The sequence below is a fragment of the Cucurbita maxima genome, unplaced genomic scaffold (genome assembly GCF_002738345.1).
Source record: "Cucurbita maxima cultivar Rimu unplaced genomic scaffold, Cmax_1.0 Cma_Scf00015, whole genome shotgun sequence".
Classification (NCBI taxonomy): domain Eukaryota; kingdom Viridiplantae; phylum Streptophyta; class Magnoliopsida; order Cucurbitales; family Cucurbitaceae; genus Cucurbita; species Cucurbita maxima.
In genome coordinates, this window is record NW_019272031.1 from 3,782,858 (window position 1) to 3,801,901 (window position 19,044).

At 37.0% G+C, this 19,044-nt stretch overlaps 3 protein-coding genes across 3 annotated transcripts; 1 reads left to right on the forward strand and 2 right to left on the reverse strand.

Moving 5' to 3' along the window:
• The first annotated feature begins 530 nt into the window (after positions 1-530).
• LOC111490062 (polyadenylation and cleavage factor homolog 4-like) lies at positions 531-6,895 on the forward strand. The gene is made up of 7 exons (XM_023138519.1): positions 531-1,069; positions 1,324-1,425; positions 1,537-1,785; positions 3,367-4,164; positions 4,716-5,609; positions 5,701-6,252; positions 6,539-6,895. The coding sequence occupies exons 1-7, from the start codon at positions 695-697 to the stop codon at positions 6,581-6,583; spliced, it is 3,015 nt and encodes a 1,004-aa protein (XP_022994287.1). The 5' UTR covers positions 531-694; the 3' UTR covers positions 6,584-6,895.
• Positions 6,896-8,634: 1,739 nt separating this feature from the next.
• LOC111490065 (tryptophan synthase beta chain 1-like) lies at positions 8,635-11,411 on the reverse strand. Its single transcript, XM_023138527.1, has 4 exons — positions 11,052-11,411; positions 10,179-10,535; positions 9,598-10,031; positions 8,635-8,989 (listed from the first exon to the last, which is right to left on the reverse strand). The coding sequence occupies exons 1-4, from the start codon at positions 11,358-11,360 to the stop codon at positions 8,728-8,730; spliced, it is 1,362 nt and encodes a 453-aa protein (XP_022994295.1). The 5' UTR covers positions 11,361-11,411; the 3' UTR covers positions 8,635-8,727.
• Positions 11,412-15,454: 4,043 nt separating this feature from the next.
• LOC111490068 (CRIB domain-containing protein RIC10-like) lies at positions 15,455-18,533 on the reverse strand. Its single transcript, XM_023138533.1, has 5 exons — positions 18,156-18,533; positions 17,665-17,850; positions 17,483-17,580; positions 17,252-17,378; positions 15,455-15,881 (listed from the first exon to the last, which is right to left on the reverse strand). The coding sequence occupies exons 2-5, from the start codon at positions 17,720-17,722 to the stop codon at positions 15,673-15,675; spliced, it is 492 nt and encodes a 163-aa protein (XP_022994301.1). The 5' UTR covers positions 17,723-17,850; positions 18,156-18,533; the 3' UTR covers positions 15,455-15,672.
• Positions 18,534-19,044: the final 511 nt, after the last annotated feature.

Below are 19,044 nucleotides of genomic sequence, written 5' to 3' on the forward strand. Positions count from 1 at the left end.
CAACAGGTTATAACAAGTGTCGTACAATTGCTGTCCTCCTGATATAGAATGCAATTGTGATCGTAAGACATGGCTAAACTATATTCTATTAATAAATTTTAAAAGTTAGTCTGTTATATTTTTATTTAAAAATGATTTTGATAATATTCTTACTCTAAATTTTTAAAAAATATTTATTTTCTTTTATAAAAATCATTACTTTTATTCTATAAAAGTGTAAAGAAAATCAACTTTAAACTAAGAATAAAAAATATTTTAAGATTTATTTTTTTTAAAAAAAGATAAGAATAAAATTTAGACATTTGTTTAAAACAAATTAAATAATAAGGAATATGGATTAAAGAATAAATGTATTTTTGAAGAATAAGTTTTAAAAAGAGTAAAATAGTTATCTTAATAAAAGCAAAATTATGGTGGGAAATAGTTTCTAAATTATTTATCGATTTAAAAAAAAAAAAAAAAACTGTAAATTCCAAAATTACTTATTTGAAAACAAAACCCAAAAATATTGCCTGGAAATTCATACTTTACACCGGCGAAGAATTAAAGTAAGATACACCGTGACTCCTTCTCTCTCTTGGTTTCTCTCTCTAGCTTCTTCTTCTTCTTCTATGGTGGGAAGAAACCCTAATTCAATTCTCTTCCCTCCTTGGCGGGATAAATTTCTGAACTCAATCCACACACTTTGCAATTCATGAACCGTTTCATGGAATTGGAAAAGCTCTTGATTTCACGACGAAACCCTAGAGCTGCAGCATATTCATCCGACCGCCAACTCCCCACCACCAGCGGTAGGGCTATGCCCAATGAGTTGCCACAAAAGCCTCCCTCTTCAATTGCGCACCGGTTTCGAGCTCAGCTAAAGCAGCGGGAAGACGAATTCAGGGTTTCTGGTCATGATTATGTGCCCCCTCCTTCCACCGAGTTTATCGTGCAGTTATACGAGCTTATGTTGTCGGAGCTCACCTTTAATTCCAAGCCCATCATTACGGATCTCACTGTTCTTGCGGATGAGCAGAGAGAACATGGGAAGGGCATTGCTGACTTAATTTGTACGCGTATTCTCGAGGTTTGATTCTGTAATTATGTTTTCCTCTAATTTGAGTTGAGAAGACTCTTTCGAACGTTTCAATTTCTGGTAGTATATGAAGGAAGTATGTTCTAATAGTTTCTATGGACTTTTTTTTTGTCTATTACGTCTTTTTTTATTATCGATTTGATGGGGATTTGGGCTATAATAATTTAGGCTTTGGTCCTCTTTGATGCTTATATTTCCCGAGACCACGCGGATGTTCTAGTTCATCACTTCAAATTATCGTGCAGGTTCCGGTTGACCAAAAACTTCCTTCATTGTATCTATTGGACAGTATTGTTAAGAATGTTGGGCATGGATACGTTAGTTATTTCTCGTCTCGTTTACCTGAGGTATGTAAATTTTGGTTTCTGGTGTACATTTATGTTTCTTATGTTTCAGATATTAGTGTGAGTTTCATTGAGTTCTCATCAATCATCTGTTCTTATTTTTTTGTTACTTAGGTATTTTTTGAGGCTTACAGGCAAGTTCATCCTAATCAGCACAATGCGATGCGTCACCTCTTTGGGACATGGTCAAATGTATTTCCACCATCCATCCTTCGGAAGATTGAAGCTCAACTTTCTCAGCTAACAGCACAAGAGTCCTCAGGTTTGACATCCTCAAGGGCTTCTGGGTCTCCTCGGCCAACTCATAGCATTCATGTCAATCCAAAATACTTGCGTCAACTGGAACACTCGGTGGTGGATAAAGTGAGCATCTATCTCTTTTGCTATTTAGAATACAATATTGGGTTTGCTTCATCTGCATTTACGGTTGACACTATCAATCCAAGTATTTAACATATTGCATCCTTTTGTTGGTTATTTGTTATTTTCCTCCTCCATTTTGTGGATGCAACCAACTCAAGTGAATGAAAATATACCTTTTGTTGTTTTTTTTATTTTTATTATTTGAATTGGCTTATCCATTCCAGCCGTCTAATATTTGTGTTGGGGGTTGGATTAGGTTGATTTGTGTAGTGAAGGTGAAAAAGATAATATTGTAAGGATTTTTTTTCTATCAATTGGTCATGCCTTTTTTGGAGAGAAATTGAGGTTCTTGATACCCTTTTCTCAAATTTGTGGGTTTTTTTGGTAATCCACCCCCTCCCTCCCTCCTAGTCTAGCATGAGGTATTTGGTGGTCTATTTGAAATATTGCACGATGCTAGGGTGGGAACTCAGAAGAAGATTGGGTAGGATTACATCTGCAACTTTTCATATCAGTTGCTCCATCTCTTTGTCTCTTCCACCCGTTCTTATGATATAGTGTCTCAGACATTTCCAGGAGAATGCGAATTGTTTGATTGTTCATTAAAAAGTGTATGGTGTACTTGGTCAGACAATTTTTAGATGTGTTTTGACCAAAAACAAAATTTGATTGAAGAAATCAATATAATTTGGACTGGATAAGTGGGTGGGTTTTTGGAAAATCAATCCCTCATATATGGTCTTTAGAGTGCATCTCTTGACACCTTTTGGACCTTTTATCCTTTGAGTATTAGTCTCTTTCCATTTTTTGAATGAAAAGTTTCGTTTCTTGTTTAAAAAGAAGCTTGATATTGAGAAGGCATTTGAAAAAGTGGATTGAGACTTTATGGCCACATTCTAGAGGTCAAAGGTGCATTCCTTTTCAAATTTCTCCATCATTATTAATGAGCTCCCAAGACAAAAAATTGTGGCTTTTTGGGGACTTAAGAAATGGTACCTTCTTTCACCTCTTCTATTTATTTTGATTATGGATTGCTTTAGTTGATTGCTTATGAAAGCCGAGGTTGATGGTAGCATTAAAGCTTTCAGAAGTAACGAGATTCTGTTATCTCCTTTGTTCCTAATTGGGCTTTTCTTTCTCGATTATCATGTAACTTCCCTATTTCAGTGATTATTGCTAATAGGAGAGCCCTTTTATATAATTCTTTGGCTATTTTTGATTCCTTCCTTAAAGAAAGCTTGGTATTCGTTATTCTTTTTGTATCCTTATTTACCATTTACATTTGTTTAATGTCAGAAAAAAGGAGGAAATAGAACCATATTCCTCAATTTTGGTGATTCTGTGCAGAGGCAATTATGTCGCAACAAATGAAATTTATATTTTGTACATTTATCTTTCGTCATCATATATATCTTCAAACGTGCATGTAAAATACACACACAACATATGTACCTCCCAGCATTCTTCCTCGACTTTAATTGAATGCAATTAGGACTGTTAATTTTCTGTTTTGTTTTGAATACCTAGCATACATGGCAAAGAAATAACATCCAAATATGTAACTAGCTTTTAGCTCTGCAGCCTATCCAGGATGCGAGAGGGACCTCAGCTCTAAAAGTTAATGGTAAAAAGCTTGCTCCTGGATATGAAGAGTATGACCATGACCATACAGATGTTCTTGAACATAGTGGAGCTCAAGCATTTAATTCAATGGGAAGCGTGGGTCACGATTCTTTTGCTCTTGGAACAAATAAAGCAAATATAAAGATAGGGAAATCATCTTTTTCTTCAAGAATTGGACACGATAGACCTCTACAATCAGTTGGTGATGACCTTGAAGCAGTTAGAGCCTCACCATTCCAGAATGTATATGAATATGAAGGTTCTAGAATGATGGATAGAAATGAGGATGCATATAAAAGGAGGAGAACACAATATCCTGAGGAGAATTTGAATGGACTTGAAAGTACTTCTTCGTATGATATTAGAAATGGACGTGACCTTGAGGGACCGAGAGCATTAATTGAAGCATATGGAAGTGATAAAGGAAAAGGTTATTTAACTGACAATCCACCACAGGTTGAACATTTTTCTATTTCTGGTATGGACAACAAGGTGACTCCAGTTACTTGGCAGAACACTGAAGAAGAAGAGTTTGATTGGGAAGATATGAGTCCCACATTAGCTGACAGAGGCAGAAGTAATGATGCGTTGAAACCTTCTGTCCCACCTTCAAGATTTAGGACAAGATTAGGATTCGACAGAAGAAATGCTATGTCTATGGAGCTTGGAATGAGAAACAATTGGTCTAGTCAGGTTCAGCTACCTACTTCTATTGACTCCTCCATAGTGATTGAAGATGGGGTCCCATCAACATCTGTATGTTTCCATAACTACAGCCTTCTCATTCACATTATTGTTATCATTTGCTTCTGGTTTTTTTTTTTTTTTTTTTGCTTGGAGTTTACCAAAAGTTATTGTAAAAGCATCTTTGTTCATGTCATGTTTTTTAAGTTCATTATCAAGCATAACACTGAAGTTCGATACTTCTCATTTTTGTGCATAATTCTCGACTTAGTTTAGCTTTGGATCAAAGTAATTAGTATATTTCACGTTTTCAATCTCTCATGGTTTCACTTATTCTATAACATTGGGTTCCTATCATATACGGTAGTAGAATTAACCTGTTAGATCCCATGTGTAAGAGCTTTGTAATTTGTGATACATTACCGTTTTCTTCCACTAGTTTTTTTTTTAATCACCACCATCACTTTTCAGAGGGGTAAGTCCCATATCTGTATTCAGTTTTGAGATCAAGCATTTAGTAATTTTATTCCCCAATAAATTATATGTATCGTTCTGTTGGGTGTGGAGTAGGAACTCTGCATTCCAAAAGTTAATTATAGTAGGGTTTGTTTTCCTATCATCAGGATATTTGGAATATGCACAATCCCCTTTCTCAGTCATCCCAGAACCTCATGAACACTAAAGGAACAGGAAGGAATTTCCAGATGCCCGTGTCGGGAAGAGGCATCGCTTCATCTGGTGGTGAGAATATGGCTCATTTTGTCGATAAGCTTCTGACCAATGGTGCTGTACATAGGTCCCCTACTATTGTTTCAAGCTTGGGTTCTGGTCTCGACTCTAGCATGGAGTCACAATCAGTTGTACAATCTATGGGCCCAAGGCATCCTGTGAATGTTCCTGACTCTTGCCCACCTTCTAGGTCTTCAATATTTCCTGTACCAAGACACCATAAGAGTCAGTTTGAGTCTTTAAACGGTAGCAATTCTGTCATCAATCGTGCAAATAGGTCCTTTTTGCCTGAGCAGCAGATGAATAATTTGAGAAATAAAGAGCCAAGTCTTGCGACTAATTTGCCACAAGTTGGTAATCAACATACTGGGCATATTCCTTTGACTCAGGGAAACCAATTGCAGGCCACCCCTTTAAAACCTAAATTTCTACCATCTCCAGACATGCAGGATAATTTTAGTGCATCAGCAGTACCTCCAGCGTTACCACATTTAATGGCACCATCCTCGAATCAGGGATACAGTTCACAAGGACATCGCCCTGTTGTTAGTGATTGTTTGTCAAGTTCTGCCCCTATTGGGCAATGGAACTTACCTGTTCATAATAGACCCAGCACTTTGCATTTACAAGGGGGGCCGCTGCCATCTCTACCAACTGGTCCTCATCCTATGTCTCAAAATGCAGGATCCCTTGTTCCTGGTCAGCAACCAGGAACTGCATTTTCTGGCCTGATAAATTCTCTTATGGCCCAGGGTTTAATCTCATTGAACAATCAAGCTTCTGTACAGGTATACATTCGAGTAATATCCCGCTTAGTAGGTTCGGTCATTTTTTTTTTCTGTTATATTTTTTTTCCACTAAGAGAGTTAAAATGTTTAGGACTCTGTTGGGTTGGAATTCAATCCAGATCTACTCAAGGTGCGGCATGAATATGCAATAACTTCTCTGTATGCTGATCTTCCTAGACAATGCATGACCTGTGGCCTTCGGTTCAAGTCCCAGGAAGAGCATAGTAATCATATGGATTGGCATGTCACTAGAAATCGTATGTCGAAAAGTAGGAAGCAAAAGCCTTCTCGGAAGTGGTTTGTAAGTACAATCATGTGGCTTAGTGGTGCAGAAGCCTTGGGAACTGAGCCAGTTCCAGGATTTTTGCCTGCTGAGGTCATCGTAGAGAAAAAGGATGATGAAGAACTAGCTGTTCCCGCTGATGAAGATCAAAAAACGTGTGCACTATGTGGAGAATCTTTTGATGATTTTTACAGTGATGAAACAGAGGAATGGATGTATAGGGGTGCTGTCTACATGAACGCGCCCGATGGACAAACAGCAGGCATGGATAAATCTCAGTTAGGGCCCATAGTGCATGCTAAATGCAGGACTGAATCTAGTGCTGTCCCCTCCGAAAATTTGGACCAAGACGAACAAGGGGTATGCTTTATTTCTTTTCTGTTTTTCTCCCCTCAACCAATATGCTTATCTACATGTCATCTGTGCTTTCCTTTTCTTTCCTTTTGTCATTGGAAATATAAAAAAGTTTCACACTGAATTTCTCAAGAAGTGTATATAATAATGTAACTACGAGATAATTATGAAAAGATAGTAATTCACAAGAAGTCTACAATTGTTTTTGGTCTCTAATGTGATGTACCAAGGTGCTTGTTAGCTGCAAGTATTATGTTGTTTTTAAGCTCACATTGTTAATTTTTGACTGCAGGGAGTTAGTGAAGAGGGTAATCGAAGAAAACGATTGCGGAGCTAGCCTTAGATGGATTTCTATACACTCTCGTTGTAGCTTATACAAGTTTTTCCCCATGATCTCTTGTTCTCACAGTAGTGTAGCTAGAATTACTTGGCTAATGCTTGAAAATTGTATATTTAAAATGGAAAATTTCATGAGCAATATATTGCAATCTTAAAGGGGCAACCCCATCTTCTTTGCTGTGAAATGTCCTTCAAGATTTAGATGAAAAATCCTTATTTTAAACAAGGGTCAATAATTGTACGTTCCAAAGAAATTTTCCCATTGAATGGATTCAAGAATCACGATCATTAACTTGTGATTCTTCATATAGATCAATAATTTGAGTTGGGAGTCCTAGCTGCTGCCTGTTACATCTATTATGCTGTTTGACTTGACATCTGCAGGGCAATGAATGGAGCTGTAGCTGTAGCTGCGGCTATCAGATCTTGCTCGATGTCTATTGCCCCCATTCAAATGGAAGCCAAGATTCATGGGATGGACCATGGACGACTCTCTTGTCTCTGTTTTTACCTATTTTGTCTCTGTTTTTCATTGCAACAGTTTATGAACAAGAGTCTATTGAACAGTGTATGCCTTGATATCTTACTTAATGAGCAAATATTGGGAGGACTTGGCTCTGTTTAACGACCGTGTGGATTCAGTTTACTTCTGTTTTATCTTAGCCTTTTCTTTTTATGCTGAAGATCCCAATTTTGGTTTCAGGATAGAAAGGCTTGTGTGAAATCCCAATGGTTGATATCTAATGTTTCCACTGCAGCTGAAGGATCTTAATTTGTTTGTTTATATTAGTTTCCAACAAAATTATTATTTGAATATTATGGACCGGTTTGGGTGTAGTGGGTCGATCTTTTGTTTGTTTATTAGTTTTCAACAAAATTATTATTTCCATGCTTCGGGACATCGACCCTATGAGCCGTATGGCAAATAGTCTAGATCGATTTCCGAAAGGATGGATATATATGTATGTTTTTTGCTAAGATAGAAGAGATCGGACATTCTAGAGAAAAGTAAGTTTTAGAACTACTCACCCAGAATGTGCCATTCTCCGAGTGTATATAAAATTGAAAATTTTAGTATTTATTAGGTCCAATAATTTATTTTTTTAAAAAAATTTCAAATACATTTGACGTAATCAAAACCAATAAAATCTTAAATTTGAATTAAAAAAGCTCTTGATTTAATATATATGGGCCATTTTTTAAGTGTAAAAAAGTCAATGGATAATGTTGCAATTAATACGTAAAATAATTCTCAATTTAAAAGTAAGATTAAAAAATATAAATAAGATTAAAAAGAGACCATGGACCATTTTAAAAAAGCCAATGGATAATGTTGCAATTAATAGGTAAAATAATTCTCAATTTAAATGTTTTATAATTTTAATATATTATTGATATCTTATTATTTCTATACTTAATAATATTGAAAATTAATACTTAGTGACAATTAGTGAGACTAGACGGCAGAGAGAGCATTCTCGATCCCTAAGCTATGATTAAGAAAATTCATTATCTATTTTAAATTGATCTTATTAATAAATTGGAAATTTATTTATTTTTTAATTTTTTTAAACCTAAATCAAATAGACTAGAAATTATATATTGAAGTGGAATAAATAAAACTTAAACTCAAATAAAATTAAGATTCTTGACAATATATAAAAAATTGAAAAAGAAGAAAGAAAAAAATAGTATTACCATCCAATTAAAAATTTATTCTTAAATCATTTTTTATTTAATAATTTTTTTACCCATTAAATATATATCTATAAGTAGTTTATTATATAAACTGAACCCATTCCAACTCATGCAGTACGAACTCTCGATAATAATTTAATAAATAAGGTTGAAAATTATTAGGACTAGTCTCAATAGGAAGATCATGAGTTTATAAATAATGAACACTATCTCTATTGATATAATGAGGACAGAAAAAAAAAAAAAAACAAAGTTATGAAAGTTCATACTCTAGATAGCACCGTACCATTAGGGAGACTCTAATTTCTAACCTATAAGATATCAATTTGTTTAATTCCCAATTAAGAAACACCTTTGTTATCAACTATATGTTTGTTTTTTTTTTTTTTTTTTTTTGGGCTATAAATAGTAATTATTTTAAAATATGTAGTGTTCTTGATAGTGTTAATAATTGAAGACAATGGCGGCGTCTTTGTCACCACGGCCACTGCAGTTGACCACCACCTTGCAGCCGTCGCGCAAAGTGGGGCACAGCTTGTCGAGATAAGCAAAGGCATGAGAAGCTTCCAATGATGGAAAAATGCCTTCCAATTTGCATACTCGTTTGTAAGCTTCCACTGCTTCTTTGTCTATTGCTGTGTGAAATTCAGCTCTGCCACTCTCTTTTAAGAAGCTCAGCTCTGGTCCTACTCCTGGGTATTCCAGTCTGCAATTCAAAAAAACTCGAAATTTAAAATAGTTTGGTGAGGGTTGGTGGGAGAGTAGTCCCATGTCGACTAATTAAGGAATTGATCATGAGTTTATAAGTAAAGAATACATATGCATTGGTAGGAAGCCGTTTGGAGAAACCAAAAGTAGAACCCCGAGAGCTAATGCTCAAAGTAGACAATATCATACAATTATGGAGGTTCTTGATTTCTAACATGGTATTAGATTCATGCCCTTAACTTAACCATGTCAATAGAATCCTCAAATGTCGAATAAAGAACTTGTGACCCTCGAAAGTGTATTCTAAAGTGACTGAAATATCGAATAAAGGGTGTACTTTATTTGAGTGTTTCAGAGAAGGAATCCAGTCTCGATTAGGGGGAGAGGTTGTTCAAGGGCTCTATAGATCTCAGGAGAGATTCTATGGTGTACTTTATTCGAGGGGAAGATTGTTGAGAGAAGAGTCCCACGCTGATTAATTAAGAGATTAATAATGAGTTTATAAATAAGGAATACATCTACATTGATACGATGCATGTTGAGAAAGCTACACCCAAAGAGAACAATGAAAACATTACGGAAGTTTGTGATTTCTAACGTACTTACCCTACACCGACCGAATGAGGGACAAGGATTTGGCCTTCCTCATCTTGCAAAAGGTAACTCAAAGCTCCATGGTAAACTCCAACATGTCCTTTAGACAAAGTAGCTGAGTGCTTTCCACTATCCAACCCAAACCCAGCAGCCTCAACTCCAATCAACCTCACATCTTCTTCTTTGATGAACTCATTGAACAGTCCCAACGCGTTTGAGCCACTCCCTATGCAAGCCACAAGCACGTCTGGTAAGCCTCCCCATTTCTCCATGGCTTGTTTTCTCGTCTCTTTTCCTATCACTGACTGAAACTCCCTCACCATTGCTGGACATGGGTGCGGCCCTACCACTGTCCCCATCAAGTAATAGCTCATTTCCAAGTTCCCGACCCACTCTCTTATCGCCTCCGATGACGCGTCCTTGAAGTTTCCTTCTACAGATTTCACCTAATATAGTATTCAACACGAGATAATAAATGTGTTAGGAATTACGAATCTCCACAATGACATAATATATATTTTTTATTTATAAACTTATAATCGTTTCTTAAATTAGTCAATATGAGACTCTCTCCCGACAAATTAATGGAGTACCTGAGCACCAAGCAGGTTGATTAAGACAACATTTGAGGATTGCTTCTTGATATCTTCAGAGCCCATGAAAATGGTGCACTCTAAATCATGTTTGGCGCAGGCAGCTGCAGTGGCAACACCATGCTGGCCAGCCCCAGTGGCGGCAACCACACGCCTCCGCCCCATGCGCTTCGCAATCATAACCTGCGCTATTGCATTGTTCATTTTGTGTGCACCGCAGTGGTTCAGATCCTCTCTTTTTATGTAAATCTCAGGGCCCTTTCCTTCCTCGTCTTTGTAGTGCCTTGTCAGCCTCTCAGCGTGATACAGCGGCGTCTCTCGTCCAACAAAGTCCCTCAGCGCCACCTCCAGCTCCTCCTGTACAACCACAACACCCGAAATTAATTCATCGAATACTTTGTTAGGAATCAGGACTCTCTATAATGGTATGATATTGAATTCCTCCTCCAATAATCTCTCAACAATCCTCTCCTCGGACAAAGTACCTAAGTTACTTTTGACTACACCTTCAAAGCTCACAATTCTTTGTTCGATATTTGAGGATTCTATTGACATAACATGACTCTGATACTATGTTAAGAATCACGACTCTCCACAATGGTATGATATTCTACACTTTGAACATAAACTCTCATGGCTTTGCTTTGGGCTTCCCCCAAAAGGCCTCATACCAAATGGATATAGTATTCCTCACTCATAAATCCATGATGTTCTATTAAATTAACCAATGTGGGACTCACTCTCAATAATCCTCAACACGTACAAATGAAGATAGTATTCCTTATTTATAAACTCATGATCAACCCCTTAATTAGCCGATATAGAACTCTTCCCCCAACAATCTTCAACATAATTTACGACAAGAACACGTACCTGAAATTTGGAATCATTCAAAACCAAGTTGAACTCGGCTTCCAATTTGGCCAAGCAAGTGATTAGAGATTCGGGCACAAACTTCCCACCAAATTTCCCAAACTTTCCTTCATGAATTGTTTGTTTAGAGTTCTTGTGGTGATCATCAATTACAGGCTGCATCTTTAATGCTGGCGTAGGCTTCTTTGCTGGCGTGAAAGTGGGTGACCCAATTCCGTTGCCAAGCTTTACATGCGACCTGGCTATGCCTCTGGTTGCATCTAATTGGTTAGTGAGAGCAGCAATGTTGTGCACAATATTGGATGCCATTTTTAGGTATGTTCTTCCTTTTGAGTATAAGAAATGAGAGAGAAAGAGGGATTTGAGTGGTTTGTGTTAAGAGAAGCACACAAGGGTTGTTTATATAGAGAGTGAAAGTGGCAGCTGAATTGATTGATCTTATTCCACATGTTTAGCAAGGCAAAATAGAAGGAAAAGTAATAGACGCAACAAATACAAGTTCATCTTACACAATGTTGTTTGAAGAATGTTGTTTGAAGGCGACACTATAATATGACTGATAGCTCGATGAATTAAAGATAAATGGTAAAAATATTTCACTCTTATTAAAAGACAGCTACATCGTGACGTTTTTATTGAATAATTTGTACTCACGTAATAATCCATTATCCTTTGTGTCTTTTCGACGAATGGAAACCGTTAGGAATCATGACTCTCTGCAATAATATGATATTGTCCACTTAAAACGTCTCATACCAATAGAGATTTATTCCTTACTTATAAACACATCGGTCATTCCCTAAATTAACCCATATGGGACTTCCTATCAACCATCCTTAACAGAAATCGGTGAGGGCAAACCGAATCCCTACACACGACTGGGCAACTCCACCTCTCGTTTTAACCGTGTGGGTCAACGTAGAAATTAGGTAAATAATATATAAGGTTTTGGTCCCATGTGTTTAACATGTATGCTCCAAATTAATAAGATATGGAATAAACTGCAAAACATTCTAACAAAATTTAGCATCAAGAAATAAAGACGTGCATAATTGAGCTGGGCTTGTGGGGTAATGCCTTGACAAGACAATCACATGGCTAGTTTTTCAGCCTGTCGAGCCTACGTTTTCATTACTATATTTTTGGAACGACCACGTTTTTCTCGAACGTTTTACAATTTCTCATTTTTTGAAAGAGTTGGTGTATATATTTATAATGTTTTCGAGATTGTGTTAGAAAAAAACTCGGATGATCTAAAAAATTCATCCACTTATCTTAACTCATCTGATTTGGGTTAGATTATGAATTTATTTAATTATTTTTAATGAATGTTTCGGCCGGAAGAGATTACTGTATACATATGGTAATTACCCCATTTCAATAGAAAATTAGAGTCGTTACATGGGTTGTATCTAAAAAAATGCCTCTAACCCAACTCAACTTAATCCATAATTACCCTTAACATATCACAAATCATGCAAGTTAGATGAAGCATTGTGTCATAGGCCTAACCTCTCATCGAAGATTGCACGTTTCAGACTACGAATAGTCTCGACCAATATGACTGGTTGATTGTTAAAATAAAAGTTCGTTAGAGGATTACAAAAGGTGGGTATGAAATAAAATTAGAAGGCTACACCAAAAAGAAAAAGACACCACATGTTGAAGGCATTAAACATGTGGATCTATGCAAAAGTAGTTTTAGCATAACTTTTAAATTAAGAACATGTGGTGATGAGAATGGATAAGGTTGGAAATCGGGCACAAATCTATTTCCATCGTGCCAAGAAAGATGTTAAGGGACACGCTGTCTATTAGATAAAATCTGAGTTTTTTCTTATTTAGATTCACACAATTTCAGAATACCTCCGTTTGACCATTTAACAAAACACGTCGAATGGATCACCAAAGTTTAGACGGCAATTTTGTAGGGACTGACACAAATTTAGTTGGCTACTCTGAATAATTTATATTTAAATAGGAAATCTGTTCTTGAAAGCACTCAAAATTTCAGCCATTCTCTCTCTTTTATTTTAACGCATTTTATTTTTCTTCCAACAACCTCGTGTCTACGATTTCCTCTTACCGAATTTCTCTCGCTGATTTTCGAAAAACAACATTGTCATCTTGTTTGTTTGCTTTTGAGTGAGTGGTGAGGAACATATCATCAATGACGTACAAAAATACTTTCTTTCATGTTTGGAATAAAAGTCTATGGTAATATATAAACTACTGTCCTGGGTAAAATCTGACACAAATGGGTAAAAGATTGTTAACTTTTATAAAGAATGTTTCGTTCTCCTCTCCGATCGATACAAGATCTCGCAATCCACTCCTTTGGGTGTTAGGGAGAACGCTCCCCTCTCCAACTGATATGAGATCTCACAATCTACCCCTTGAGGGTTCACCGTCCTCGTTGGCACACCACCCGATGTTTGGCATTTATACCATTTGTAATAGCCCAACCCACTTGTTCTCTTTGACCTGTTACGTATCAACGTTAGCCTCACGATTTTAAAGTATATGTTATGGAGAGGTTTTCACATCTTTATAAGAAATGTTTTGTTCCTCTTTCCAACTGAGGTGTGATTTGACAAATAAATAGGTTCATCTGGCAGCCAGATGACAACAGAGCAACGTAATTTGGATCTCTGTTGCTCAACACCATGTTCATAGCGATGGTGTAGCCATCAGTGATGTTGCTGCAACTTTGTTGTTGTATCAGCATGTTGCTTCCACTTGAATTCAAACGCTCTCAAATGGCAGGGGAGGCTTGAGTGATCGAAACGCTGAGAGCTCCTAATATCAATATCTCATTCTTAGGGATGCGATATGAAATTTAGTACGGAGCAAGGAGAATGTACATTAGTTCTTCCAACATGTTTTGTTCTCACTCACATGTATAGGAAAATTTCCAAGAAATCACATAACATAGAATTGCTTCAAAGAAAACATGTTTAACTATAGAGTTCATGTGATTGAGCCACTAAAGTCGCTAACGTATGCATGACATAACTTCTTATGTGAAAATATTCATTAAAATGTCTTCATAAAACAAATTTATGGACTTACATTTTTAAGAAAAGACCTTAAAACCGTACGACGAAAATATTAAAAATAAATATAAGTAATGTCAAACATAGTAATGCCTTATGCTAACCTATGATCTACTAAATTAAATACAATTACCTTATGCATATGTTTTGGTCTTTGTCGTGATGTCGCTATCAACCGTACATGATTGTTTTGCCTTTACTTGAAATATAAAAGTAGCAGATGGTTTGACTATTTTAAAAAACATTCAATAAATGACCCTATTATTGGAGTCAGGGAATGCAAAAACATGGAATCATGATTAGTGACATATTATTTAAAACCATCACAGAGGTGGCCACCAGTCTGGAAAAATTGGATGTGTAGTACTTTCCTAAACACAGCTCGCACGTGCGAGCCGTGAGTCCACCAGGTGGTTCGCAATCATAATCGAGCTAGTTGGCTTTAGTTGAACGTCTAAAGGTACAACAAACCCTCGAATATCATATAAGGCATGATCATTATCATCATCATCATCATCATAATGCACGCGTCGTACTCATTATCATAAAATGAGAAGTAACCCGATGTAAATGAACATACAATATGCTATGTAATACAACCCCATACATCTTTCACGTGTTACTCTAAATAACATGCATACGTAAGTCTTTCATACATTCATCATTAATAATATCATTTAGGAATGTGTATCAGAAAACTTTTCTATCATAATGCTCAGTCACATTATAGCACTTCTCAATCTTGACTCTCACGTAGTCAAATGGGCAGCACTTGAAGGTTGCCCCTTGTCTATCTTGACGTGTGGGGGTCACTGCTTAGAACATTTTTACTAACATATATTTAACCTTATTGTTAAGGAGATTAACATACCAGGGAGGGGCTGCCTGGGTCATCGAGGCTCTTTCGAGCCATGACTCGAACGTCGTCGGAGCCAATGGCCGATAACAATGTCCAGATGTGAGCAGAAGAAGCGCCAACCCCGGTGCAGAAGCTGGTTACCATCCTCTCCAAACTGAGATGAAGAGAAAGATGTTAAGAGAAGAAGAGAAGACGGTGCCTACAAAACGCTCATCAATTACAATCCGCAGCTTTGGCGTTCAAATTGTAAGCCCACCTACCCCAATTTGTATAACACTCTCATTTGTGACTCTAAATCTCGACCATGTGTGATTTGCCGATCTTTACTGTCTCAAAAGTTTCATTAATACCTTTAAATATTTTTTAAAAACTTCAAAAATACTAAACTATTAATCGTTTCAAAAAAATTTCATGAACTCTCTAAAATGACATTAAAACGTTTGTAGATAATATATGATTTATAGATTTACTTCCATTTCTGGCTTGCCTTTTTTACCCAACATAGATATTTCATCAAGATCATTCTTTTTATACATCGAGACTTCCTTCGCGGGGACGAAAAGTAGCTGATTTACACTCGAGTCGAAAAAAATTACACCACTCCTGATATGATTAAAAAAAGATACTGCTATCACAATCTTTTCTCTATGCATATAGACTCGTTGTTCTATTCCTTGGCACGAGTACGAGAGTTATGATGAGAGTTCTAAGCTCGCAAAGTCGGTATCATCTTGATTTCACTGAAGGGCGATGGCTTCATCTTTGATGCTCGTGATGATTTTGAGGACGACGATGATTTTGGAGAGAAGTTTCTGCTTTTTTTCTTTGGTTTTGTTGGAAGGTCGGGAATTTCTGTCCGTGGAAGCTCACCGAAGAAGTCGGATGATTGTTGGCGTAACATTGCTTGATCAAAATCTGTTAGCAGATACACAAGTTTAAGAATCCTTGATAAGCAATGATGTCCAGAACATGATGTAGACACACCATAGAAATCAAACAATCACAGACCATGTGCAACTACCATCAATTGTTCACAGAAAGTTATAAACTGCGTGTCAACATCGAGCAAGGAGACCCAAAAAAAAGAAGAAAAGGTCTAAGTGTAATAGCCCAAACACACTACTAGTAGATATTGTCCGTTTTAGCCCGTTACGTATCACCATCAGCCTTATGATTTTAAAATGTGTCTACTAGGGAGAGGTTTCCACACCCTTATAAGGAATGTTTCGTTCCCCTGTTCAACCAATGAGGGATCTCACAATCCACCCCCCTTGGTCTGATGTCTAGCTCTGATACCATTTGTAACGGCCCAAGTCCACCACTAGTAGATATTATCCACTTTGGTCCATTACATATCGACATCAACTTCACGGTTTTAAAATGTGTCTACTAGAGAGAGGTTTCCACACCCTTATAAGGAATGTTTCATTCCCCTGTCCAACCAATGTGGGATCTCACAAACCACCTCACTTGAGGTCCAGCATCCTCGCTGGACGCTGACATACTGCCCAGTGTCCGACTCTAATACTATTTGTAACAGCCCAAGCATACATCCAATAGATATTGTCCGCTTTGGCCCGTTATGTATCACCGTACAATCTCACGATTTTAAAATGCATCTACTAGGGAGAGGTTTCCACACTCTTATAAAGAATGTTTCGTTTCTCTCTTCAACCAATGTGGAATCTCAAGAACTGGGATGACAAACTATTGAAATTTAGCATTTAGTTCAATCATTCAACAAAAATCCAAGAACTACGAGAACGACGCCTAACAAACGTAGAAAATCAAATGTACAAAGTGAAACATAATACTGCCATCTCAACCAGAACCATTTTCTGATGTAGTAGGCTGCTAACTTCAGATTTAGACTACGATTTCGAGCTTAACTGAATAAAATCAACGAGTAAATCGGTATATCATCATGGTTAAGTGAATTCAACCATTTTCGATAGAACAGATCGATGACATCTTATTTTTCAAATGGCTTTCGATATAAGCAATCAATCTGGTGATGGACCACACATATAATAAAATATCACAACTTTGTTCCTTTCTAAGAGTAGTGGTCTCGTGACACAAAAGCCAAAACCTCTCTATTGAGGTAAAGAATCTTCTAAATCTGTTCATATCATAGAGGTTAACCCGTGAGAAGCCCCTGTTGTTTTCACATCTCCACCACATGTTCTTAGTTCCATTTCTAATCCTGAATTTGTTGTTCTTATTGCAAAAATAAGTCATCCTATTAAGAAAAAGAAGCTAAAATGGAGGGTAGCAAAAAGTACCAATAGAAGACCATGTTGTAGGAGCTGTTACAGCAGTAGAACTTGAATCTCTTCTATCACTGATATCGCCGAACGCCGCCACGGCCGCCGCCGAGAAATGCTCCGGTGCTGATTTGAACTCATTCATCTAACAAAGCAGGGAAAATTTTAGAAACCCAGATGATAAAATTGTGAAAAGAAGCAAGAATCACTCCAAAACTGAATAGAAAGTGAAAAAAAAATTGACCATACCCAACTGGGAGCTGTGGCAGAAGGGCCATCCCATCCAATATGTGCAACATGCTTCACATCCGTTGGGTATCCAATCTCCATCTCTCGCTCTTTCATCACTAACACAGTCCCAACGTTTTCACATCAGTCCCAAAAATCAAGAACCAAATGAAAAGTTAAGAAACAAGAAATAGAAGCATTACCGAAGATTTGGGAAATGTACTTGAAACTTTTGTAGATCCCTTTCAATTTGTTTGACATGGTTTGAAAATCAAGAGCCCTACACAACAGCTGAGACAACCAACCCCCCTTCAAACAATAAGATTGGGAACCGACAAACAAAAAAACCTCCCAATAAGTTGGGAATCAATGGTCTTTTCCTTTGAATCCTGCCAGAAAAGTAGACATTCTCAGCTCAGACGAGCTTTGCGTGTATTTTTTATGCATATTAAGATCAAACAATGCTTAGAGTATCAGAGAAGGCTGATTGCATGTGATTTAGAACCAACTTTTTCCCACTCTTTTTCCGGTGGATGAAGAATGGTATCTAATAATGACGAAAACATGATTTACAGATGACATTAAAGGGTTCGAAGATCAAAACCCATATTACTTTCCGTTCATACAAAGTTCAAACAAACATAGAAAACTAAACAGAAAAGCGAGTAAAAGCCAAATTTAAAGGATACGATACCTAAAGACGGTGCTTAAAGTGGCAGAAAGAAGGGGGGGTTGGATTCAGCAATCTGTTCTTCCTCTGCTTCTGCACTTGGATTCGATTCCTTCAAATGGATGATGAACGATCCAAAGCATTCATTTGGGGGTTCAAAAAGGTTAAAAGTGAAAACCCATTAAGGAAAAACAGCTAAGAACAAAGGGAGCAATGAAAAGAAATGATTAAAATCCAAAAGAGTGAGGAACAGATTGATTATAGTGAGAGACGTCGGAGGAGAGAGGGTAAATTGAGAATGAAAGGCTTCCAAAATGAAGGGTAATTGAAAGACAGGACAAGGAACCAAGCCTACACAAAATACCAACAAAATCAAATTTTTTTTTTTTCAATTTTGTGGGGTTGAGTTTTGGTGAAGTGAAATTGGTTCAGAGCTGCTTTTAATGCTTAGATTTAGGTGATGGTAGTTGGAGGAACGTCTTGGCCTTTGCTTCACACAATGCTCTCTTGATTTCAAACAAACCCATTTCCTCTCATGTACTTTCTTTTCTGTACGTATGTCGAGTAAGGAATAGAGGGTGAGATCCCACAATAGTTGGTGAAGAGAACGAAGATTTAATATCGAGTAAGGAATAGAGTGTGAGATCCCACAATAGTTGGTGAAGAGAACGAAGCATTTTTTATAAGGGTGTGGAAGCTTCTTTCTAATAGACGTGTTTTAAAACTAGATTGACGGCGATATATAACGAGTCAAGGCGGACAATATCTTCTAAAAATGGGTTTGGGCTGTTACAAATGGTATCAGAGTTAGGTTATCGAACGGTGTGCTAGCGAGGACGCTAGGCAAATCTCTTCCTACTAGATGCATTTTAAAATCATGAGGATGACGACAATACCTAACGGGTTAGAGTAG

Bases quoted from the DNA above. Each gene is read 5' to 3' on its own strand.
- LOC111490062 (XM_023138519.1), top strand. From the start codon at position 695: ATGAACCGTTTCATGGAATTGGAAAAGCTCTTGATTTCACGACGAAAC. The intron at 1,426-1,536 runs GTATGTAAATTT...TTTGTTACTTAG, and splicing joins TCTCGTCTCGTTTACCTGAG to GTATTTTTTGAGGCTTACAG. The intron at 6,253-6,538 runs GTATGCTTTATT...TTTTGACTGCAG, and splicing joins TGGACCAAGACGAACAAGGG to GGAGTTAGTGAAGAGGGTAA.
- LOC111490065 (XM_023138527.1), bottom strand. From the start codon at position 11,360: ATGGCATCCAATATTGTGCACAACATTGCTGCTCTCACTAACCAATTA. The intron at 10,032-10,178 runs GTACTCCATTAA...ATACTATATTAG, and splicing joins TCAACCTGCTTGGTGCTCAG to GTGAAATCTGTAGAAGGAAA. The intron at 8,990-9,597 runs GTAAGTACGTTA...TTTGAATTGCAG, and splicing joins CCTCATTCGGTCGGTGTAGG to ACTGGAATACCCAGGAGTAG.
- LOC111490068 (XM_023138533.1), bottom strand. From the start codon at position 17,722: ATGTCAAACAAATTGAAAGGGATCTACAAAAGTTTCAAGTACATTTCC. The intron at 17,581-17,664 runs GTAATGCTTCTA...GGACTGTGTTAG, and splicing joins GTACATTTCCCAAATCTTCG to TGATGAAAGAGCGAGAGATG. The intron at 17,379-17,482 runs GTATGGTCAATT...CTGCTTTGTTAG, and splicing joins CTGCCACAGCTCCCAGTTGG to ATGAATGAGTTCAAATCAGC.